The sequence below is a fragment of the Ovis aries genome, chromosome 17 (genome assembly GCF_016772045.2).
Source record: "Ovis aries strain OAR_USU_Benz2616 breed Rambouillet chromosome 17, ARS-UI_Ramb_v3.0, whole genome shotgun sequence".
In the NCBI taxonomy this organism is placed as follows: Eukaryota; Metazoa; Chordata; class Mammalia; order Artiodactyla; family Bovidae; genus Ovis; species Ovis aries.
This window is the reverse complement of record NC_056070.1, coordinates 17178799-17197801: the sequence shown is the minus strand read 5'-3', so window position 1 is coordinate 17197801 and position 19003 is coordinate 17178799. Positions and strand designations below refer to the sequence as shown.

The 19003-nt window shown below is 44.5% G+C and overlaps 1 protein-coding gene across 1 annotated transcript in view; it reads right to left on the bottom strand.

Annotated features, from left to right (window-relative positions):
* Positions 1–19003, bottom strand: part of TBC1D9 (TBC1 domain family member 9) — a 120934-nt gene that overhangs the window by 23103 nt on the left and 78828 nt on the right. Inside the window, exons 7-13 of the mRNA XM_015101508.3 lie at positions 13535–13741; positions 12163–12333; positions 11387–11537; positions 9395–9609; positions 7163–7280; positions 5735–6020; positions 5253–5382 (exon numbers count right to left, since the gene is read on the bottom strand). Coding sequence (XP_014956994.2) covers positions 5253–5382; positions 5735–6020; positions 7163–7280; positions 9395–9609; positions 11387–11537; positions 12163–12333; positions 13535–13741 — 1278 coding nt within the window. The remainder of the gene's footprint in view (positions 1–5252; positions 5383–5734; positions 6021–7162; positions 7281–9394; positions 9610–11386; positions 11538–12162; positions 12334–13534; positions 13742–19003) is intronic.

Here is a 19003-nt window from a genome sequence, read left to right as displayed (position 1 = left end):
TAATGTGATCGGAGGGTCTTGATCTACAAATGCAGGGTTTATGGATGAATTTTCCCACCTCCAGAGAAGTGTCTTCTCAAGACCGAGTCCAAATCCTCTCCACTCTAAAGAAAGATATGGCAATTACTGCCACTTAGAAGTCAGAATTCAAAAGTTGTCAGTAGGAGCTGCCACTAGTGATGGAAAATGTTATACTTAATTCCTTCTGGGTTAAATCCTCGGGTGGGATTAAAACTCCCAAGAAACGTAACTCTTTTGATCCTTACAGAAGAATGGAAAGTATCTACTACAGAGCTCACGCTGAAGATAGAGGGGTGGGTTTACCGCAAACCAGCACACAGTCTGCCTTTGATCAACCAGGAAACATTAACTACGAGACAGAAGGAAACTATTCTTGTACTACAACCGGCAGGGACATTAACGATGACGTGTCATTGGTCATCCTTACACTAACCTTCTGAGTTAGTACTGTTACTTCCATTTCTCAGATGAGAAAACTGAGGTTCAGAGAGGTTCAATAAGCTACCCAGAGTCCTACAGGGGCTGAACTGCAATTTAAGGTTCAGTCATTGGTTTTATAACTCCACCACCTACTTTTCCAGCATTCTAGAAAAGGGTTCCAGATAGGTTCTTCTCCATCTTTGGGTAGAAGAGAACGTAAATTTTTGGAGCTAGACAAAATGTGATTCAAATTCATTTTCTTTTACTAATTATCTGTGTGACTCTGGGCAATTCAGTCAAATCTTCTGAATCATAGTTTCTTCCTCTGTACAAGGAGACCCCAAAATTGTCCTTGTAGATTGCCCTTAGAGACAAAGATACATTAACATAAAGTACGGGTAAACAGTAACTCACAGTAAACGCTGGCTTGGTGATCTCTGCAGATTGCTAAAGAACAAGCTGGGTTTCTCAGGTGGCTTAGCGGTAAAAAATCCTCCTGCCAGTGCAGGAGGCACAGGTTCTATCTTCGGGTGAGGGAGATCCCCCCTGGAGGGGGAAAGGGCAACCCACTCCAGGATCCTTGTTGGAAAATCCCATGTACATAGGAGCCTGGCGGGCTATAGTCTACGGGGTCGGACATGCTTTAGTGACTAAACAACAAAAAGAGTTACTTCCCCCAAGCCTGACCTTCAAAGTGCCCTCTACATTTTCTATTTAATTAATATCTGTTCCTCAACTAGAAATGGACCCTGCAGTTTGCCAGGCAGGTCCAGGGACTGGCCATACTCAGACACAATGGAACACATACAATGGCCCTTCTATCGGGAGCAAACAATCCCAACCTAAAAGGAAACCATGAACTCCCAAGTTCCTGCCTAGCTATTTCCGGAGGATTTCTAAAGGAAGATGGGTTATGAGGAGGACTGGGCCGTGATCTCCTCTCCCCTGCCCCTTCACCTTTTTGGAGGGGCTCTGACAGAATGGAGTTCTGAAAACAGCAAACAAACAATGGCTGAGTAGATCCTCTCTCTTTGCAGTGGCTGTTGGGTGCCTTGCGAATCAATTAGTGGTTTCAAGACTTCCAACTAACCAGCCTCTACTGTACCCACTGGCTTCATGTCCATATGAACACCTACAAGCCCATCCACCTTCTATCCAGACACACCCCCTGGGCTCTGGCTCTAACACTGGGGAGCTCGCGCTTGCCTCCTGACTCTGCCACTTTCTGTGTGCCTTGGGAGAACTGACTCAACCTCTCTCAACTTACATTTTAACCTTAAAATGTGTGAACATGGACCTAGTGGGGCTATCGATGAAGCACCCGGCACCTGTCCCACACGAGGTGGATTCTCCACGAGTGACAGCTGTTATCACCAAAATTAATAAGCCCAACACATTAATCTGACATTAATCTGAACTTTCAAACTGTCTGTCCTTCTGCACAAACTCCTCCTCGTGTTTGATCAGCCACCTCCTTTCCCCACTGCAGCTCAGTTCAGTCCCTCAGTCATGTCCGACTCTTAGGGACCCCATGGACTGCAGCATGCCAGGCTTCCCTGTCCATCACCAACTCCTGGAGCTTGCCCAAACTCATGTCCATCAAGTCGGTGATACCATCCAACCACCTCATCCTCTGTCATCCCCTTGCTTAACATTTCTCAAACGCTCTGGGTGGGCTATCTTGAACATAACGAAACTATGGTGGTCACGTGCCTGCTATGAGTCTGCTATTAATGTGCCCTGTGTCTTCCAGGAGGCTCATCAGAGTCTATGGATTAAACCTGAAGGCTGGGGCTTTGTCTACAGTGTCTGTGTGTCTAACAAAATGGCACACAGGGCCCAAACAGAAGAAAATTGTCTCTCAAACTGCCCCTCCTTCCAGGAGGGGCTTGGGAGAACTTCACAATGCGTGAGATTTCCACTATGAGACATTTATGAAGACAGTTATCACATCTACTCATCAGGAGAAAGGTGACCGACCTGCAGCATCCTGGGATCTCAAGGCTGAACGTGCTTTCAGTATTCTTCCTACTTATCTATTTTCCTGGCTAACTATCCTGAAGCACGGAAAGCAAGGAGTCACCTGCTTCAGAACACTGGTGTCTGTCATATAACCGGGTTAAAATCCTCCTAGGCGTCTAGTGGCCCCATTCTGCATCTAGGGCAGTGACTCTCAGCCCCCACCGGGCTCCAGAATCACCTGGGAACTTTTGAAAAATATTTCTTCTTAGGTATCATACCAAGATACAAAGGTAACTGGTCTAGAAGGGAGCCTAGGAATTTATATTTTTAAAAGCTTGGCTTAAAAAAAATTTTTTTAAAGGGATTTGAATGCTCAGGCAGAATCGAGGACCACCAATCTAATAGGAGGCAGAAAAAAAAAAAGGAAAGGCGAGACTTTGTGGTGTTGTCTGCAGGATGACCCATTAAGGTAATGGGGATTTCCCAGGTGGCACTAGTGGTAAATTACCCTCCTGCCAATGCAGGAGACCTAAGAGACACGGGTTCGATCCCCGAGTCGGGAAGATCCCCTGGAGGAGGGTATGGCAACCTACTCCAGTATTCCTGCCTGGAGAACCTCAAGGACAGAGGAAGCCGGCAGGCTACAGTCCATGGAGTCTCGCAGACTCAAACATGACTGAAGCGACTTAGCAAGCGCACACAGATAAGGCATTGGGCAGGCACTGGAGGCTTATTAGTAGGGCAATGCCACTAAGCAGAGAAAACCAAAAGCAAATCATTGTGCATTGAAAGAGGAGGTGATGCAGGCATTGGTAGAAGTAAACAAGGTCGTCTTCCCAGGCAGAGGAAGGAAACTATGGCTGTGCCCTGCGATAGGACTCTTGGCAGCCTGAGGGGTGCCATTAGGGACCAGACAGACAGAAAGGAGACGGACATCAGCTCTGGTCTTGCTTCCATTCTTTACTCTTTCCCATTAAAAACGGGCCACGTGCTGACCTCAGCGAGACCTTAGCTTATCTGTTGTGCAGAACAAAGCTGAGTTTCTACATACCAAGCTTTATTACTTGGGTCTAGAATTCTCTTTACAGTAAAGGTTTCGGGGAATGCCTTTAGAAAAACAACCCACAGCTATAATAATAACTATTGCTTTCAAGTCACAGGGGCTCTTTTTCTGGAAAAATAATCATTCAACATTTCTGATGGAGGACTATTAAAAGTCCTGGGGCAGTGATTTTTTTAAAAATGCATTATGATAATAACCAGTTTTGGAGAGAGTGAAGTGAAACAGTCATCCTTAATCTCTACTAGTGAAAATTTAAATCAGAAAAATCTATACAGAAACTGCACAGGGTGTGCCAGGAGCTTGGAAATAATTCATACTTTTTGATCTACTACTGGAAATCTATTCCTAAGAATGGACTCTAAGAAAAAAGTCAGAGATGTATTATTTGTATAGACACTTTTATATAATATATAGTATCATACATATTATATACACATAAAAATACCATACAAATTTGCCAATATGGTACTGAAAATTTGGAAGCAACCTAAGTAAATGTCCAAAGAAAGGGACCAGCTAAATAAGTTTTGGCATCTCATTAAAGCAGAATATTAAGAATCTATGAAAACCTGCAAACAAACAATATATTAAATATCAGAGAATGTTCATCATGCATTTTAAGTCAAAAATGGAAAGTTACAAAGCACTTTTAAGCAGATACTTGTACTTAAGTATAAATTGCAGATATAAAAACATATTGGAGGGAGATACGGTGAGATGCTCACAGTATACAGTTTTTCTTTCACATGTCTTCAGTCTCTACATTATTTTACAATAAGCATGCTTTACTTTTATGATGCTAAAACATACCCCAAATGTTTTGTTTTTAATATGTATGGGGTGCTAACAAAATTTTTCTGAAATAATAAATTATCAGCCTTTCTTCTTCTGAGTTAAGGGCACACATTTCTGAAAAGGTGTCTGGATCCATACCAATTTTTTTTAAACGCACCTATTTTTTTTTTTTCTTCATTCTCTATAAGAGAGATTTTCTGACCTCAGCCAGAGTCACTATCTCTCCAGTATCCAGGCTGCTGCTAGCTGGAATGCTGACAATCACCAGGAACACAATCCCAAAACATCTGGAGAGGGCCTGGTATGCTTAGCGAAACATTCACACTCTTCCTTAATGATCAGGAAATGAACAAACCACAGGTATTATCCTTAATGATCAGGAAATGAACAAACTGTTCCGGTCCTGAGTCCCCGGAATGCCAAAAACCACAAGCGCTATGAGGTACACAGCATCACTAGTTCTTTTGTGGAATTTAGGACCAGATCTGGGGTCACTGTGGACCAGAACACACCTTCCCCAACCTGGGCCGAGCAATCTGAGAGGAGTCCTTGGAGTCTGGTTCTTGTCTGGGAGGCGGGAGTATTCTGTGTGTCCCCCACGTAAGAGGACTGTCTCGTCTGCTTCCCAGGAGACCCAAGGACTTGGCATGAGCACAGGAGGGCCAGCCTCCCGTGCCTCCTTTCAACAGCCCCTCCTCAACCCACCCAGAGCTGAAACGGAGCTGCTACTTGATCAGCCTACGAGGTGGGCAAAGCCAAGCGTCGGAGGCCCGAGCGGGTCATGCAATTGCTCCGTGTTGTCTGGCCCATTCATTCAGTGGCCCTCTCTGGAGCTCGAAGCCGTCAGCTGGTGGGGAGCTGCCTGCTTCGACAACCAGTTCTCAGAACCAGGAGGGAAGCAGGGACACTCTGGGTTAGCAGTGGAAGCGTGTGGCACACATCCAGCGGAGGCCCTCTGAGCATGCAGTGTTGTGACCCCAGGCAGACCTACCTCATAGGAAGTTCTGATGAGTCTGAAAATGTCAACCTCAGGATAGGGCTCCACGTCATCACTGAGCAGGGAGTGGAGGTGAGGGATGGGGGGCAGCGTGCTGTCTTTATTGGTCACGCTGTCCAAATACCTGAAGAAGAAAGAACCCGGAGTCACTGAGAGGCGAATCTGGAATTCTCTCTTTATAGTTGTCCACCTATTTTCTGCAAACTCTGCATATCAGAAGACTAGAATTTCCTTAAGAGTGAATGAAAATCCCTTCACTTCTTTTTAAAATTTTATTATTTTTTTAAACTGAAGTATAGTTAATCGTCTTCACTTCTAGAGACAAAGAATAAAAAAAAAAAAAAAATCCTCAATCACAGAGAGAAGTGGGCCCTACGATAACCATCAGGGCATATAAGACTCACAGAACCAAGGAGAAAGGCAGATGGAAGGTACAGAGAAGGCAGCCCAGGGGTAGTTTTCCAGGTGAGAAATACCTTCCCAAAACGGTCATAGCCTCCCCGTCGTCCTTGCAGTTCAAAAGCTTGTCTACGTTTGCATCAAGCACAGCTAGGGCCAACTGGAATATCACTTTGATTCCTTCATAGAAGAAACAGTCGACAACCACCACTGCGCTCTCAAAGGGCATCACGCTGAGAAAAAGGGTGAGGAACCAGGACAGGGAGATGGTGGAGATCACACCCAGGTCCTGCATGCAGTCGTACAGCTGTGGGACATAGTCCCGGGCCAGTTCCTCGAAGACACCCTGGTCCACCAGAGCACCTGCAGCGGGGGTGGACGCAAAAGGTCGCGCGTTAACCCACAGCACCTTCTCGCAAATGAACCCAAGCCAACAGCTTGACGAAAACAATCCAGTTGACAACTGCTACTGAGACAGAACTCTAATCGCTACGTCACTAGACGAAGGTATCATCAGCATAGCCAAGTCACCAGATGAGTTCTGACTGCATCTTCTCTTTCTGGGGCCTTCCTCCGCTGCTTCTTTATCATAAAAGAGCAATAACATCAAACCTCTAAGAGCTGTGGAAAAGGTCAACTTACAAGATTTTCCTGACACACAATTATTTTGCTGGCAACATGATGTCTGGCTAGACATGAAATATACATCTAAGTAAGTTCATTTCTTGGCAAACTCTTAAAAAAAAAAATCACTCTTCTGGATGCTTGGTCCCCATATAGGAATTGTTTCTTTAAATAACTGTTTGGTCCCCACCCTCCCAAAGTATAAGCATTCCAGCTGTACACATTCATGATCAACTTCCTGATGTTTCTGGAGGGTATTTCCAATGAATCAAGTTACTGTGCAAAAGTTTAGAAATGAAGACAGAACATAAGAGGAGAGCATAAAGTACACCATTTGCTATACTAGCAAGGAAAAGCTTGTCTTGCTAAAGTTAATGTCTAACACTGGAGAGGATTATACGGAGAGACACCAATAATGTATTTAAATGCTCACCATCGCTGCTTGCTTTGCAATGAAACCAGTTCTGAAAAATACCTTAGAAACTGAGCTCTGAATGTATTTTATATGCTATTCTGCCCACTCCTTTTTTGAATCCTTCTGCTTTCCACAGATTCCAAGCTCTTCAGGAAAGCACCATTAAACCTTTGGGGACTGGTGATCTGCATGCCTGGTGCAGCTCTCACGTGCCACAGACTCCCACACTGAGTGTTTTCTAAAACAGTGAGATGTATATTCTTTCCATGGGGAGAAGCTCCACGGTGCTCCTTTGTATAATAATCTATGTTGATTCAAGCCCTCTCATTCCCATTTTGGGAAACTGGAGTTGTCTGACACTCTTTTGGCTAATAGTGACTAGAAATGGGGTTACAGCTGGTTTCCTGGTTCTAGAAACATTTTCCTGATGAGATAAGGGTCATAAACTAATTGCATCCTCACGTACCAACCACCCTGGTGTTGTAGTAATCAGGGAGCATGCGTTCACACAAAGCCACCAGCAGCCAGAAAGCTTCCTCCTCTTTGGCATAAAGCAGCAGCACGGATGTGACAATGTTCATGGCCTAAAGGGATGAAAGAAGACGTCAGCAGACACATTTTAAATACATCAGACACATTTTAACATATGAGCAACTTTGTCAACCTGAGAAAGGACTGAGTTAGTCCCAAAGGAGCCAGCACACTTTTTCCACAAAAAAACAGATAATAAATATGCAAAGGCTTTACATACACCCATTCTTCTGAGTTTTGTTTTGTTTACAACTTTTGAAAAACGTAAAAACCCTTAGAATGTCAGCCTGCTAAGTGTTTTGCTTGTGCTTGTTGTTGTTTTGTGGGTTGTTGGGTTTTTTTTTTTTTTTTTTGCCTGTTAACTGTAAAGGGTTCCATGAACACCAATATGCACCAAGGACTGAGCCCCACCATGACCACAAATCCTCATTCAAAAACTCTGTCCAAAGCCTATTTGCCAAAGCTTTCAACCTATCAGTCTCAGTGTTTGGAATCCTTAATTCGGTGAGGTGAATATTTCCCTTTTAATCTTCCATAACTGTTTCTATCACCCAGTACACATGGCTTGAGGCGCTCTTCAGGGAACAATGAAACCTTTCAAAGTTGGAGTCCTCGCCCATTATTTCCATCTGGATAAGGATGGTAGTGATAAGTAACAGGGGTTTAATTCTAAAGTAATCTACTTTATTAAAAGATATCATCAGCTAGCTCATAAGCACTCCAGGCTCAACTACTTTAATAGTCCTCTTAATTAAAAAGAGGAAGATCAAAAGATAAATATGAACTCTATTATATTAGAAGCCAGCTCCTGCCTATACTTCTTTTGATCCTGGAGAAACCGGTAAGTAAGTGTCCATCAGATTCCTACAATATAAATGTCAAAAAAGGAATTTAGGTCTGATAGGCTCTTCCTTGTAAGCCTGACTTGGTAGGTTCCCAAGTGAAATCATTAAAATTCCACTTGAGAATTAACCTGCCTACTACACGATTAAGGTCATGGCTGGTTTCTTCGTCATTCAGTCAAGGTACGTTTCTTTTGAGGCTCTACTAGGTAACAGGCTCTGGACTAAGTATTGGGGAAAAGGAGGGACACAGGGGTGACACATCTCACAGGGCATAAATCCAGGGGTCAGAGAGAGAAAAGAGATGTGAAAGTCGATTAATCAATTCGGAGGTATATTTTAAATAAACTGCTATCAAAAAGGTAAAATGTACAGGGAGACCTGTGATATATGCATGTCTGTGTGTCTGTGTGCATGTGCACACACGGTATACAGGTTTCAAGAAAGTAAGCCTGCCTTCAGGTCTCAACTAGATGGTCAAGGAAGGTTTCTCTGGGTACATATGAAGCCTTTCAATCTAACAACACTTAGAGCTTTCCAAACTGTGCTATCCATACTAACATATACAAGCAATCACTGCGGTTGGTATATGGGCAACATTTTTTAATACTGAATTACACATTTATTTTAGTGGGCCTTAAAATATAGCCATAGCATATAAGAGCTACATTCTTAAGGACATTAACTGCTTAGGAGTTGCCAGGGGGAGGAGCACTAGGGAACCCAGGACGCAGAATTAAAGGCTTGGTGCCCAGATATGCTCATGACCAGTTAGTGACCAGCCAGGCCACCAGACGATGGTGGATCCAGAAAGGGCACTCTTATCCCTTGGCTCCCCTGCTCAGTGCAGGGTTTCTCTGCTCTGGGAGAGCATGCATCCCCGAGGACATCTGACAAGGTCTAAAAACATTATTAAGTTGTCACAAGTGGGGAGCACTGGCATTTTGTGAGAAGATGCTATTAATTATGTTATTAAGCAGGAATGTTAACTAAACATTCTCCAAAGCACAGGACAGCCCCACACAAAGAATTATTCAGTCCATAATGCCAACAGTACCAAGGTCGAGAGACCCTGGTACAGTAATTGCTCTCTTAACCATAAAGCCTTTCTTCTTTTTAAAGAAATATTTATTTATTTGGGTACCGGGTCTTAGCGACAGCATACAAGATCTAGTTCCCTGACCAGGGATCGAACCCGGGCCCCCTGGGAGTGTGGAATTTTAGCCACTGGACCACCAGGGAAGTCCCCCATAAAGCCTTTCTTATTACTTACCGGCTGGCAGAAAACATTTTTTTTAAAAGTCTTACCCATCTGTGACATTCACCTGGCAATACCCTATGTTAGGATTTCGAAAAGCATAAGCTGTCAAGACTCTCCTCAGAGCAGCGATGCCCATCTCGTTCTGGAAAGCGGGGTGTTCTGGAAGGGAGCGGTGTAGGTCCCGCTCAATCTCCTCCGTGGCAAGGTTGTACTTCCCCATGGACTTCTCCACGAGGTCCTCATAGTAGCCAGGGTGGGTGGCCTTCTCGTTGATGGCCCCTGGGAAACACCGAACGGAGCCAGCATCAGAGAGTGGGAGCCCCGGCCTTGGCTGCCTGACCCGGCACCTTCACCTTCCTCCTGTGAGGACCTGTGTGTCACAGCCACAGCCCGGCTGTAACTTCACTGCCGGCCCCCTCCCCTCTTCCCGCTCCACTGGAAGCCAGTGGCTTAAAAACTCCCCTATTCGCTATGATCCCCTGGAGAAGCGTATGGCTACCCACTCCAGTATTCATGCCTGGAGAGTCCCATGGATGGAGGGGCCTGGTGAGCTACAGTCCATGGGATTGTGGACAGTCAAACACGACTGAGTGATTCTCTCTCTCTCCCTCTCACACACACACACACACACTCTATGATATCACTTATACGTGAAACCTAAAGAATAGTACAAATGACCCTAGATACAGAACAGAAACAGGCTCACAGACACAGACAACAAACTCATGGTTACCAAAGGGGGGAAGAGGACGAGAGAGAGACAAATTACAGTATGGGATTAATAGATACAAACTACCAGTCATACAACAGATAAGTAGCAAGGGTTTACTGTATAGCACAGGGCATTCTAGTCAATATCCTGTAATAACCTATAAGCCAAAATAATCAGAAAAAAAGACAGCTGGATGGTTATGCTGTACACCTGAAACTAACAGTTACTGTTAAACTATACTTCAATTAAAAAAAAAAACAATGAATTTTTTAAAACCCTCCCTACAAGCCTCCCTATACACACACAAACAAAAAATTCTCCCTAAAGGTAGAGGCTTCCAACCTAGAAACTGTGTTCCAAGGAACTTCCACAGACAATCCAAAGGGGCTGCTCATAGAAGAACAGGGCAGTGGGCAGAGAAAGTCAAGCTGAAGCTGAAGCCGTCTCAGTTCTCCAACCAAGCAGCCTTGCTTGCATTTTATCAGGGCTTTCCTTCTGATTTAACTTAAAAAAGGAAGCTTTGTCTCTCAAAACAAGTTTAAAAACTGAAATTATGAAGAGCTCACAAAGAGCCATACTGAAGAGTAGGAGGAAGGATGAAGAGGGATTTTCAGAATTGCAGGGGGCAGGGAGCATATTCCTGGCAGTGAGGAGCTGCTGCTGTAGAGGGGAGCTCCTCGGTGCTGGGCAGGAGGACGCAGAGGTGGGTGAGAACCACCGCTGTGACATAGCTGCAGCTTATGATTCTTACAGACAGACAAACCCTGGATGCAAGCACTTAACTACAAATCTAGTTAAATATAATTTATGCAAGTATAAGGTTTATGTACACACACACATATACATATATACACATATGTACATATAAAAACACACCATATATATGTACATATTATATAATTAAATAGGTGCTTTTATGTTAAATATGTGTATATATACACATGGGCTTCCCAGACGGCACAGTGTTTTAAGAATCCACCTGCCAAGACAGGAGACTCGGCTTTGATCTCTGGGTCCAGAAGATCCCCTGGAGTAGGAAATGGCAACCCACTCCAGTATTCCTGCCTGGAGAATCCCACGGACAGAGGAGCCTGGCGGGCTACAGTTCATGAGGTTGCAAAGAGTCGGACACGACTGAGGCGACTCAGCACACAGGCATGTGTGCAGACACACACATATGGAATGAGAGGGTAAACTGACTTGTACTTCACTGATTAGAGATTAGCCCCCTGGGTTGACATGGGGGTTACATATCTGAAATAGCCCTGAGGCGCAATGGAAGGCTGAGGGCAGCCCTGGGGCTCCCCACTTTGGAGGCGTGCTCCCGCTGCAGCCCCGGCGTACCTGACAGCAGCAACCAGAGCTCCCCACGCATGCTCTCGGGGACACCCTTCAGCACCAGCTCCCGGGTCTTCTCTGTGCGGTACATGCAGATCCCTTGCCCGTACTCCGCAAAGTGAATCTTCCAGGCCTGCTCTTTCAAAAACTCTTTGGCCTGAAAGGGATGAGGTAGCATCATTACACCCAAAGTACTTCGAGACTGGTAAGGACAAGTCTGACGGAAAGTCAGAACATTTTCCCTGGAGAATGGAGCTGGTAAGTTCTGGACAGAATTCATGAGAACAAAGAACTCAGATTTTCTGAAGACCTTCTGTGACCTGACCCATATATCAGAGCCTGTGGATCTGCCATGAAACTTTCTGGCCCAGAGTCAGAATGCCACTTACCTGAGATGGTCAGGAGCATGCAAATGTTACTTATGGCTTTATAGCTCCTCCTCCAAGTGAAACAGACTGGATGTTGTTAAATGCGGCCTCAGACATTATGTACTTACTTGTTGGCTACTTAAACAACAGTTAAAAAACAAAACTAAAAAAATGTCACCTGCATATAGAAGTATATGACCCGTCTCCTTTCACAGTGAAGCCACTCTGAAACCCGATGACATACAAATATGTCACTGTATGTTATATTTATACGTCCTTTGTATTTTTAAACAAAATATCCTTCACTTGTAGGAAACTGTCCAGTGACACATTGATGAGTTTATTTTAAAAGATTTGTTAAAAACATTCCTGTTCTAATACAGAAAGTTCCTGGCAAGAGGAGGCAGCACTCACCAATTTCGGGTTGAACTCCTCGGGAGACCGCCGCCGATACATGGTCATCAGGGTCTGTGTGGCCGTGGGGACACTGTTGCCATTGAGGTTGAACTGGCGCTCGCCATCGGCATCGGAGCTGTTGCTCCTCTGGGGACTGGAGGAAACGAGGCTGCTGGGCCGAGAATACACCTGCCAACGCAGAGAGCAACACGAGGCGGGGATGGTTTGAGCTGCAGAACCTACTTCTTCCACATCCTCTCCTCCACCTTTTAGCGCTCAGTAGTGTCTGACTCTTGGAGACCCCATGGACTGTAGCCCACCAGGCTCCTCTGTCCACGGGATTCTCCAGGCAAAAATGCTGGAGTGGGCTGTCATTTTCCCAACCCAGGGACCAAACCCCACATCTCCCGTGTCTCCTGCACTGGCAGGCGGGTTCTTTACCACCGAGCCACCTGACTGTCCTCTGGACAGACACAAATAGCTTCACCATGGTTCCCAAGAGGTGTCTTGCTAGGTGATGTAGCAGGAGGAAGTCGGCAAGCCAGCATTTTGGTGAGAATTAGATGGGATCATGGGTGACAGGGCTTCGATGTTCCCAACAGGTTTCCTCTGTATTTTACTTTTTGGCTGTGCCCCATAGCATGAAGGACCTTAAGTTTCCCAATCAGGGATCGAACCTGCATCCCGTTCACTGGAGGCATGGAGTCCTAACCACTGGATCACCAGGGAAATACCGCCTCTGTATTTTAGACTCATTTTTACAGCAAGCTGGTTGGACACTTATCTCTCTGATTAGTATGCATGCAAAGCGTGGCGTGGTTGATTCAACTGCTAATGGGACCGCCTCCCTCGCCTTCTATCTAGTTTCTGGCGCCTCAAAAATGCCCACAGAAGCTTGGAGCAGGTAAACAGGAGCTCGCCAGCTTTACAACGAATTTTCGCTGCAAGTCGCTCTATCACTTGAGCTAATCACGCATCTTTCAGGGCCCAGTTTCCCTGGATGTGGATTCAGAGCCTAATTCAATAGGGACACAATTCGTATTGTATCCTAATAAAATCATCCTAATAATCTTGTATTTCAGGTTTGAGACTTTACTGAGTGATTTCTGTATAATTCTCAACAGAGTCACTTGCTATGTAATCAGGACAAATCACTTCATAACGCCTTCAACGGTGAAAGAAGAGGGTGAGATTAGATGTCCAATTCTACGATCTTTCTAAATACAAACACCGTGAGGTTTAAATGAGATGTCTTCTCTGGACATCAGAGTAGTTGGTTCACCTCAGCACAGCTGCAAAGCTTCAAGATCAAACAAAACAGACCAGGAGGTGAACACTCCCCAGGGAAGAGAAATAGGATGAACCAACCCCACAGGTGCCTTCCACCGACCTCATCATCCGAACTGTTGTAGCTTCCTGCGAATTCTTTGTCTGAATATATTTTGGAGGTTGTCTGCTGCAGGAAGTCAGAGATCCTCTGCACCAGAAAGTCTCTATCCTTCAAGTTGGCAAAGAGAAAGGTCATCCTGTTCCTGGTGCTGATGGACAGAGGGCTGGGGAGCACGCTGGAGCTGTCTGCCTTCTCTACAATCGTCACCTGAAAAGAAACAGGCCACCAAGAGCATTACTTCCCAGGGATCACCCGGCAGCAACCTCTGAGCACTGAGGATGCTGAGCACTGAAGGAAGAAGACCATGCTTTTCAATCTCGGCAGGAACCTCCGTATTTTACTGAGGCAAGCTGAGATTCGTGAACGCTGTCCCAATAAAAGAAAACAGCTCAGAACAAATGAAACTGTGTTAGGTAGGCAGAACAGGGAAAAGGAGTCCAAAATGGTGGTGGCTAAAAAACAAGGAAGGTCAAAGGAAGGTCCGAGGACCAGAGGGAAGACTTCAGGAAGAACAAACAGCACTCCTGGCTAAGCCCAATTTGCACAGGGCAGGCCCGGGGGGAGGCGAAACGTATAAAAGGAGGAGCCAAAGCGTGCGCTCTCCTCCTCTCCCCGCTCCCACGCACTCCTCCACTCTCTTCCCTTCAAATCTTGGGGTTGGCATGCCCTCACACTTTGAGGATGGATTCTCCTGCTATCTTCTAAATAAAATAGAGCTGTAACACTGATTTGCCTAAGAGCTATAACACGGTTTGTCCAAGACCCGAGAGCTGTGACGCGCTGAGGACTTCAACGTCCATCACTCCAAATCTTTGTTGTGACGAGACAAAGAACCAGGGAGCATACACTCGCGTGACAACTGGAACCGGAACTATCTTGCTGGTAGTTATAAATCGAGAGTGAGTCCCCATCCCAGCCCCAGGAGACATCTGGAACATCCAGAGGCACTTCCGGTAGTCCCAAGTGGAGGGTACCACGGGCATCTCACAGGTGGGAGTCAAGGATGAAAGTAAACATCCTACAGGGCACAAGACCCAAGTCAGCCCACCCCTAACACACTTAGGCCCAAGGTGTCAGCAGCACCAAGGCTGAGGAACCTTGCTGTGAAGGAATTCTTTGACTTTCATTAAAATTTCATGGAACTTTAAGAGGGAGGACTCTTAGCTGGTGCTTCATCTGTAAGAGAGAGAAACAACCCACGATACTGGGGTCCTTTTATTAGCTTAATGTGGACATGGCTTTTAAACCACTACCAATCCTTCAAACGTCTCGTTTAGACTCCAGGGCTTTGCATTCCTCACCTCTTACCACTTCAAAGTTTTAAAGGCTTGATTCTGAGCAGACATGACGTAAACAGCTTAACTGCAACCCTATCTGCACGGGCTGACTGGAGTGTGTGTGTGTGTGTGTGTGTGTGTGTGCGCACTTGTGTGTACTAGTGTGTGTAGTAAAGTAAGTCAACCACATCAGGAGAAAAGTAGAAACAGGGGGCATGTGTTTCAGCTTTGAAATGATGGCATACATTTGCTGGTTTATAAAAGGATTTTCATCAACTGGAAACTAAGATAAATGCATTACAACTTTTTTCTTTAGCACATTAGGAAGAAAAATCTCAAGACCAGCTCTAGATAAATGGTTTATTTGCAGCGGCGATGATTGTGTACTTAAGAGTTTAGTTTCTTTCCCGTCTTCATTTCCACAGGTAAGCAGTCTAGACAGGTTCAACTTCGACCTCTTCATCAGCATTTTCATGTGAAAGACATTTCCTCAGGGCAGAACTTTAAAAACCTCTCTCCCTTTCAAGGCTAAGTAACCTATTGGAATTGCCTAAAAAGTTGCATGGTCACAGGTGCAAAACAGGTATTACTGGGGTCCATAAAGGGAAAACCTGCAGGACCTGAGTTCTGTTCTCAGCTTTTATAAACATGTACAAGCTAGATATATATTCATACATTTTTAAAGGAATATTCTGAGATACCTAGAGTTGTACCTAAGAGCTTTTCCCTCCAATGCTAAAGAAGCTAGAGAAATTGGCAGGGAGAGGGGGAAACCAACTTCTTTACCATAAAAAGGATTTTCCCATGATACTTCAGACACATATTAAAGAATGCTTATTTTAAAAGACTGAAAAAAACTCCTTTTCTCCCAACAGATTGTTTCTGATTCTTTTAGTCACCAGGCACCTGCAATTAATGACAGATGCCAAGAGGATGACAGGGTTCAAGTTCTGCACCTAAAACATAGATTCTATGTGCTCGTGAGGAAATCAAGCATGAAGTCCAGTATCTAGCAGGATCATGAAGCAACAGCAAGAAAGCGCCTACAGAAACCGTAGAAAGCTTCCCACAGGTTAGCATGTATTTTTCACTGACAAATGAGTTCTAGTAGAATTCTACCCCTGAAACTCTGCGCCTCCAAGGAAGGGTAACAGCTCCACGGGAATGTTCTACACAATAATGAGACACATTTTCATCACCAACTACAATTGTAAGATAGCTTGAATTTAATGAAATCTTGGTGTTTCATATGGAACATTTTACAAGGTAATTTATAATTGAAAAAAGAAGAGAGACTGCATCTAGAAATCCTAATGAGGACTCTTATCACTCTTTATCCTCTTGCTGCTAGTTCAGACTTTTCTTTAAAATCTACAACATGATTCTGTGTAAACATTTAACATGTGTCGATTTACTCTACCTTAAGTCTGCATGCAGAATGTATACTAACAATCTCCAGTCAATATTTTCACTTATTTATAAAAGATTAAATTCAACAGCAATCCTGAGTCTACAGAATTCTAAAAGGAGCTGTTCCAAGGAGGGATGCAAGGTTCCTTGAGGCTCCTACTGATCGATCAGCTTAACTGAGTTCACGGAGAGATCACTGCTCAAATAGACCCTGATGGAGGGTGGGAGCCCTGCCCTAGTGCGTTTTTGTCATTATTTAACCTAGAGTAGGAATAAACACAAGTCCTTTGCTTCTTCCATTAGTTGAGGTTTAGGCTTTACCGTTAATATACCTCAGTGATTCACTGGGGTAAAGAAAGGGCACTGCTGTCTCAGTGGGGGTTTCTTTCAAGCCGTACCCTCCAACCACAACACACTTTACTTCCAAATGCCACCTATACTGTCCTCCCCCTTCTGACTTATCCTGAAATGCACCTGAATTATCTCTGCCCTACTACTTGTTAGGGAAAACTAGGAAGCACAAGATGGGTTGAGGGTACTAACCATCAATCTCCTAACTCCGCCAAGCTCGCGTGATCCTACTGTAGATCACACTAAAATGTACACAGAGCCCCTCAACTGAACCCGGAGGAGGGGAACAGGGGAGAAGATGCGGGATGGCAGCCTCCAGCCCCTCTGTTCCTCAGTTACCTTTGGATAAACAAAGTGATGACTCACTCAGATTTAGAAATGATACACGCAGTATATTCTTAATGTCAGGATGGGTTTCCCTCGTGGGTCCAGGTCACTCTGCTTTATTTTGTTCAGGTAGTACCTGACGAAGGACATTTTTAATAGCAGGCTTTAACAGCATACTATGAATGGTGATAGATGTTAACTGGACTTATCATAGTGATCATCATATAATATATACAAATATCAAATCACTACTATGTTAACCTCAAACTAGTACATGATGTCAATTACCACACACACACACACACACACACACACACACACACACACGCACACACACAGAGTCTAGTAACTCCCTAAGATAAAGAGGGTAAGTTTGCTGGAAAAAGCCATAAGATGCATTTCAGAGCCACCTGTAAGTACCGATCAACCATCCATCTCAGAATTCACCCCCGATAATTCTAGTCTCCAAATGTGTTATAATACCAATGAGCTCACCCTATAAGAAAGAAAACTAGATTTTTCCATTGCCTAACACTTTGTATTCGTTTTAATCCACCAGTTATCAGACACGACTGAAGTGACTTAGCAGCAGTAGCAGCAAACTTCTAGGAATTTATAATTTAAGGAAAATTATACATATGATTGGGAGGAAACAAACAAAAAAATAATGCAAAGGTCCAACCAAAGGTAACCTAAATAAGAAGAAATAAATTATACATATCCAGTAATGGAATAATATGCAGTCATTAAAAGTTATACAAGAATATTTTATGACATGGAAATAAGTTTAGCGTACACTCACTGTTAAGAGAAATAGGCAAAAAATAAAATTCATTATTTCTTAAACCTAAATAATATAAATGACATAAACACAGCAATGCATAGAAAGCCTGAACAACTACATAGCAGGACGTTCACAGTGGTCATTTTTGAATGGTGGGACTAGGGGTGAGTTTTGTTTTCTTTCTATTTGTCTGTATTTTAATAATTTTCTGTGATAATGATGCAAACAAGAAAAAATAAAACAAGGAAATTTGCTGACATAAATGATTATTTTTTTAAAAAGAAAAAAGGCAAAGAGAAACTTGAATCCTTTACCACAGGAAATCTTAACAAAGGCTCAACCTTGATTAAATAGCCAAAGCTTCTAAGCATCTTAATTTCTAGGAAAGGACCAAAGTAGGTTGAAAGCAGCCAGGTTAGAAACTGCGGATATGCCAGCCCTGGACATCCTAACCTGGAATTTCTTCTCAACCCCCAACAGCAAGGCTTCTCCACAAGTACGAGAACAACCTATCACTGTGAAGACACAAGAGAGCCCACTGCCAACCCAGGTACAATAATAATATTCCTCATTCCATTGTCCATGGGCCTCAGCCTGGAATCTTATTAAAGTACAGACTCCAAAATTTGCAGAGATTACACCACGGCGGCCGGTGGTCCCAGTGATTCTAACAGAGGGAACCAGCAAACTAGACAGATCTTGACTTTCTGACTCACAGCCTAGACTACTCCCTCAAGATCCAGATGCTCAGGCTGTGGGCCAGGAGTAGTAACTACACGTTCTAGTTTCTCTATTTGATGTTTTCACATCTCGGGGCCTTGTTGACCCAGAGTTAACCAACTCTTGGAGAGAGTAGAGGACTCACCTGTGAGAAGGCCTTTCACAAGCAAACCAACCAGTCCAAACCCCAAGGTCCTCCTTCACCTCCTCTCACACTCAGGGCCCCTATTCATCTTGCCCTCGTCACCCCAGGGCCAGGAACCAGGCAATTAGGGACAGGGCCTCTGCCCTAGAGCCTGCTGGAATTTTTCAACTTGCCAATCCCAAGCCTGCTTATCCTGTCTCACCTGTTTCTTCCCAAGGCATCACAATCAAGACTCCAGTCCACATCCTTCCCTGCTCCTCGGTCTGCTGACCCACCTGGTGCTTGCCCCCTGCGGGCCCTCTAGCATGGCGTGTGCCCCCTGATGGGATCCATGAGTATAACAAGCGTCTTTTCAATGACAGTCATTTCCTGCTCTGTTGATCTCACCTTACCCGAACAAGAATAAAACACCAGTCTGCTTCTGGAAGGAGAAACCTCGCAGGCCCCATGGTCAT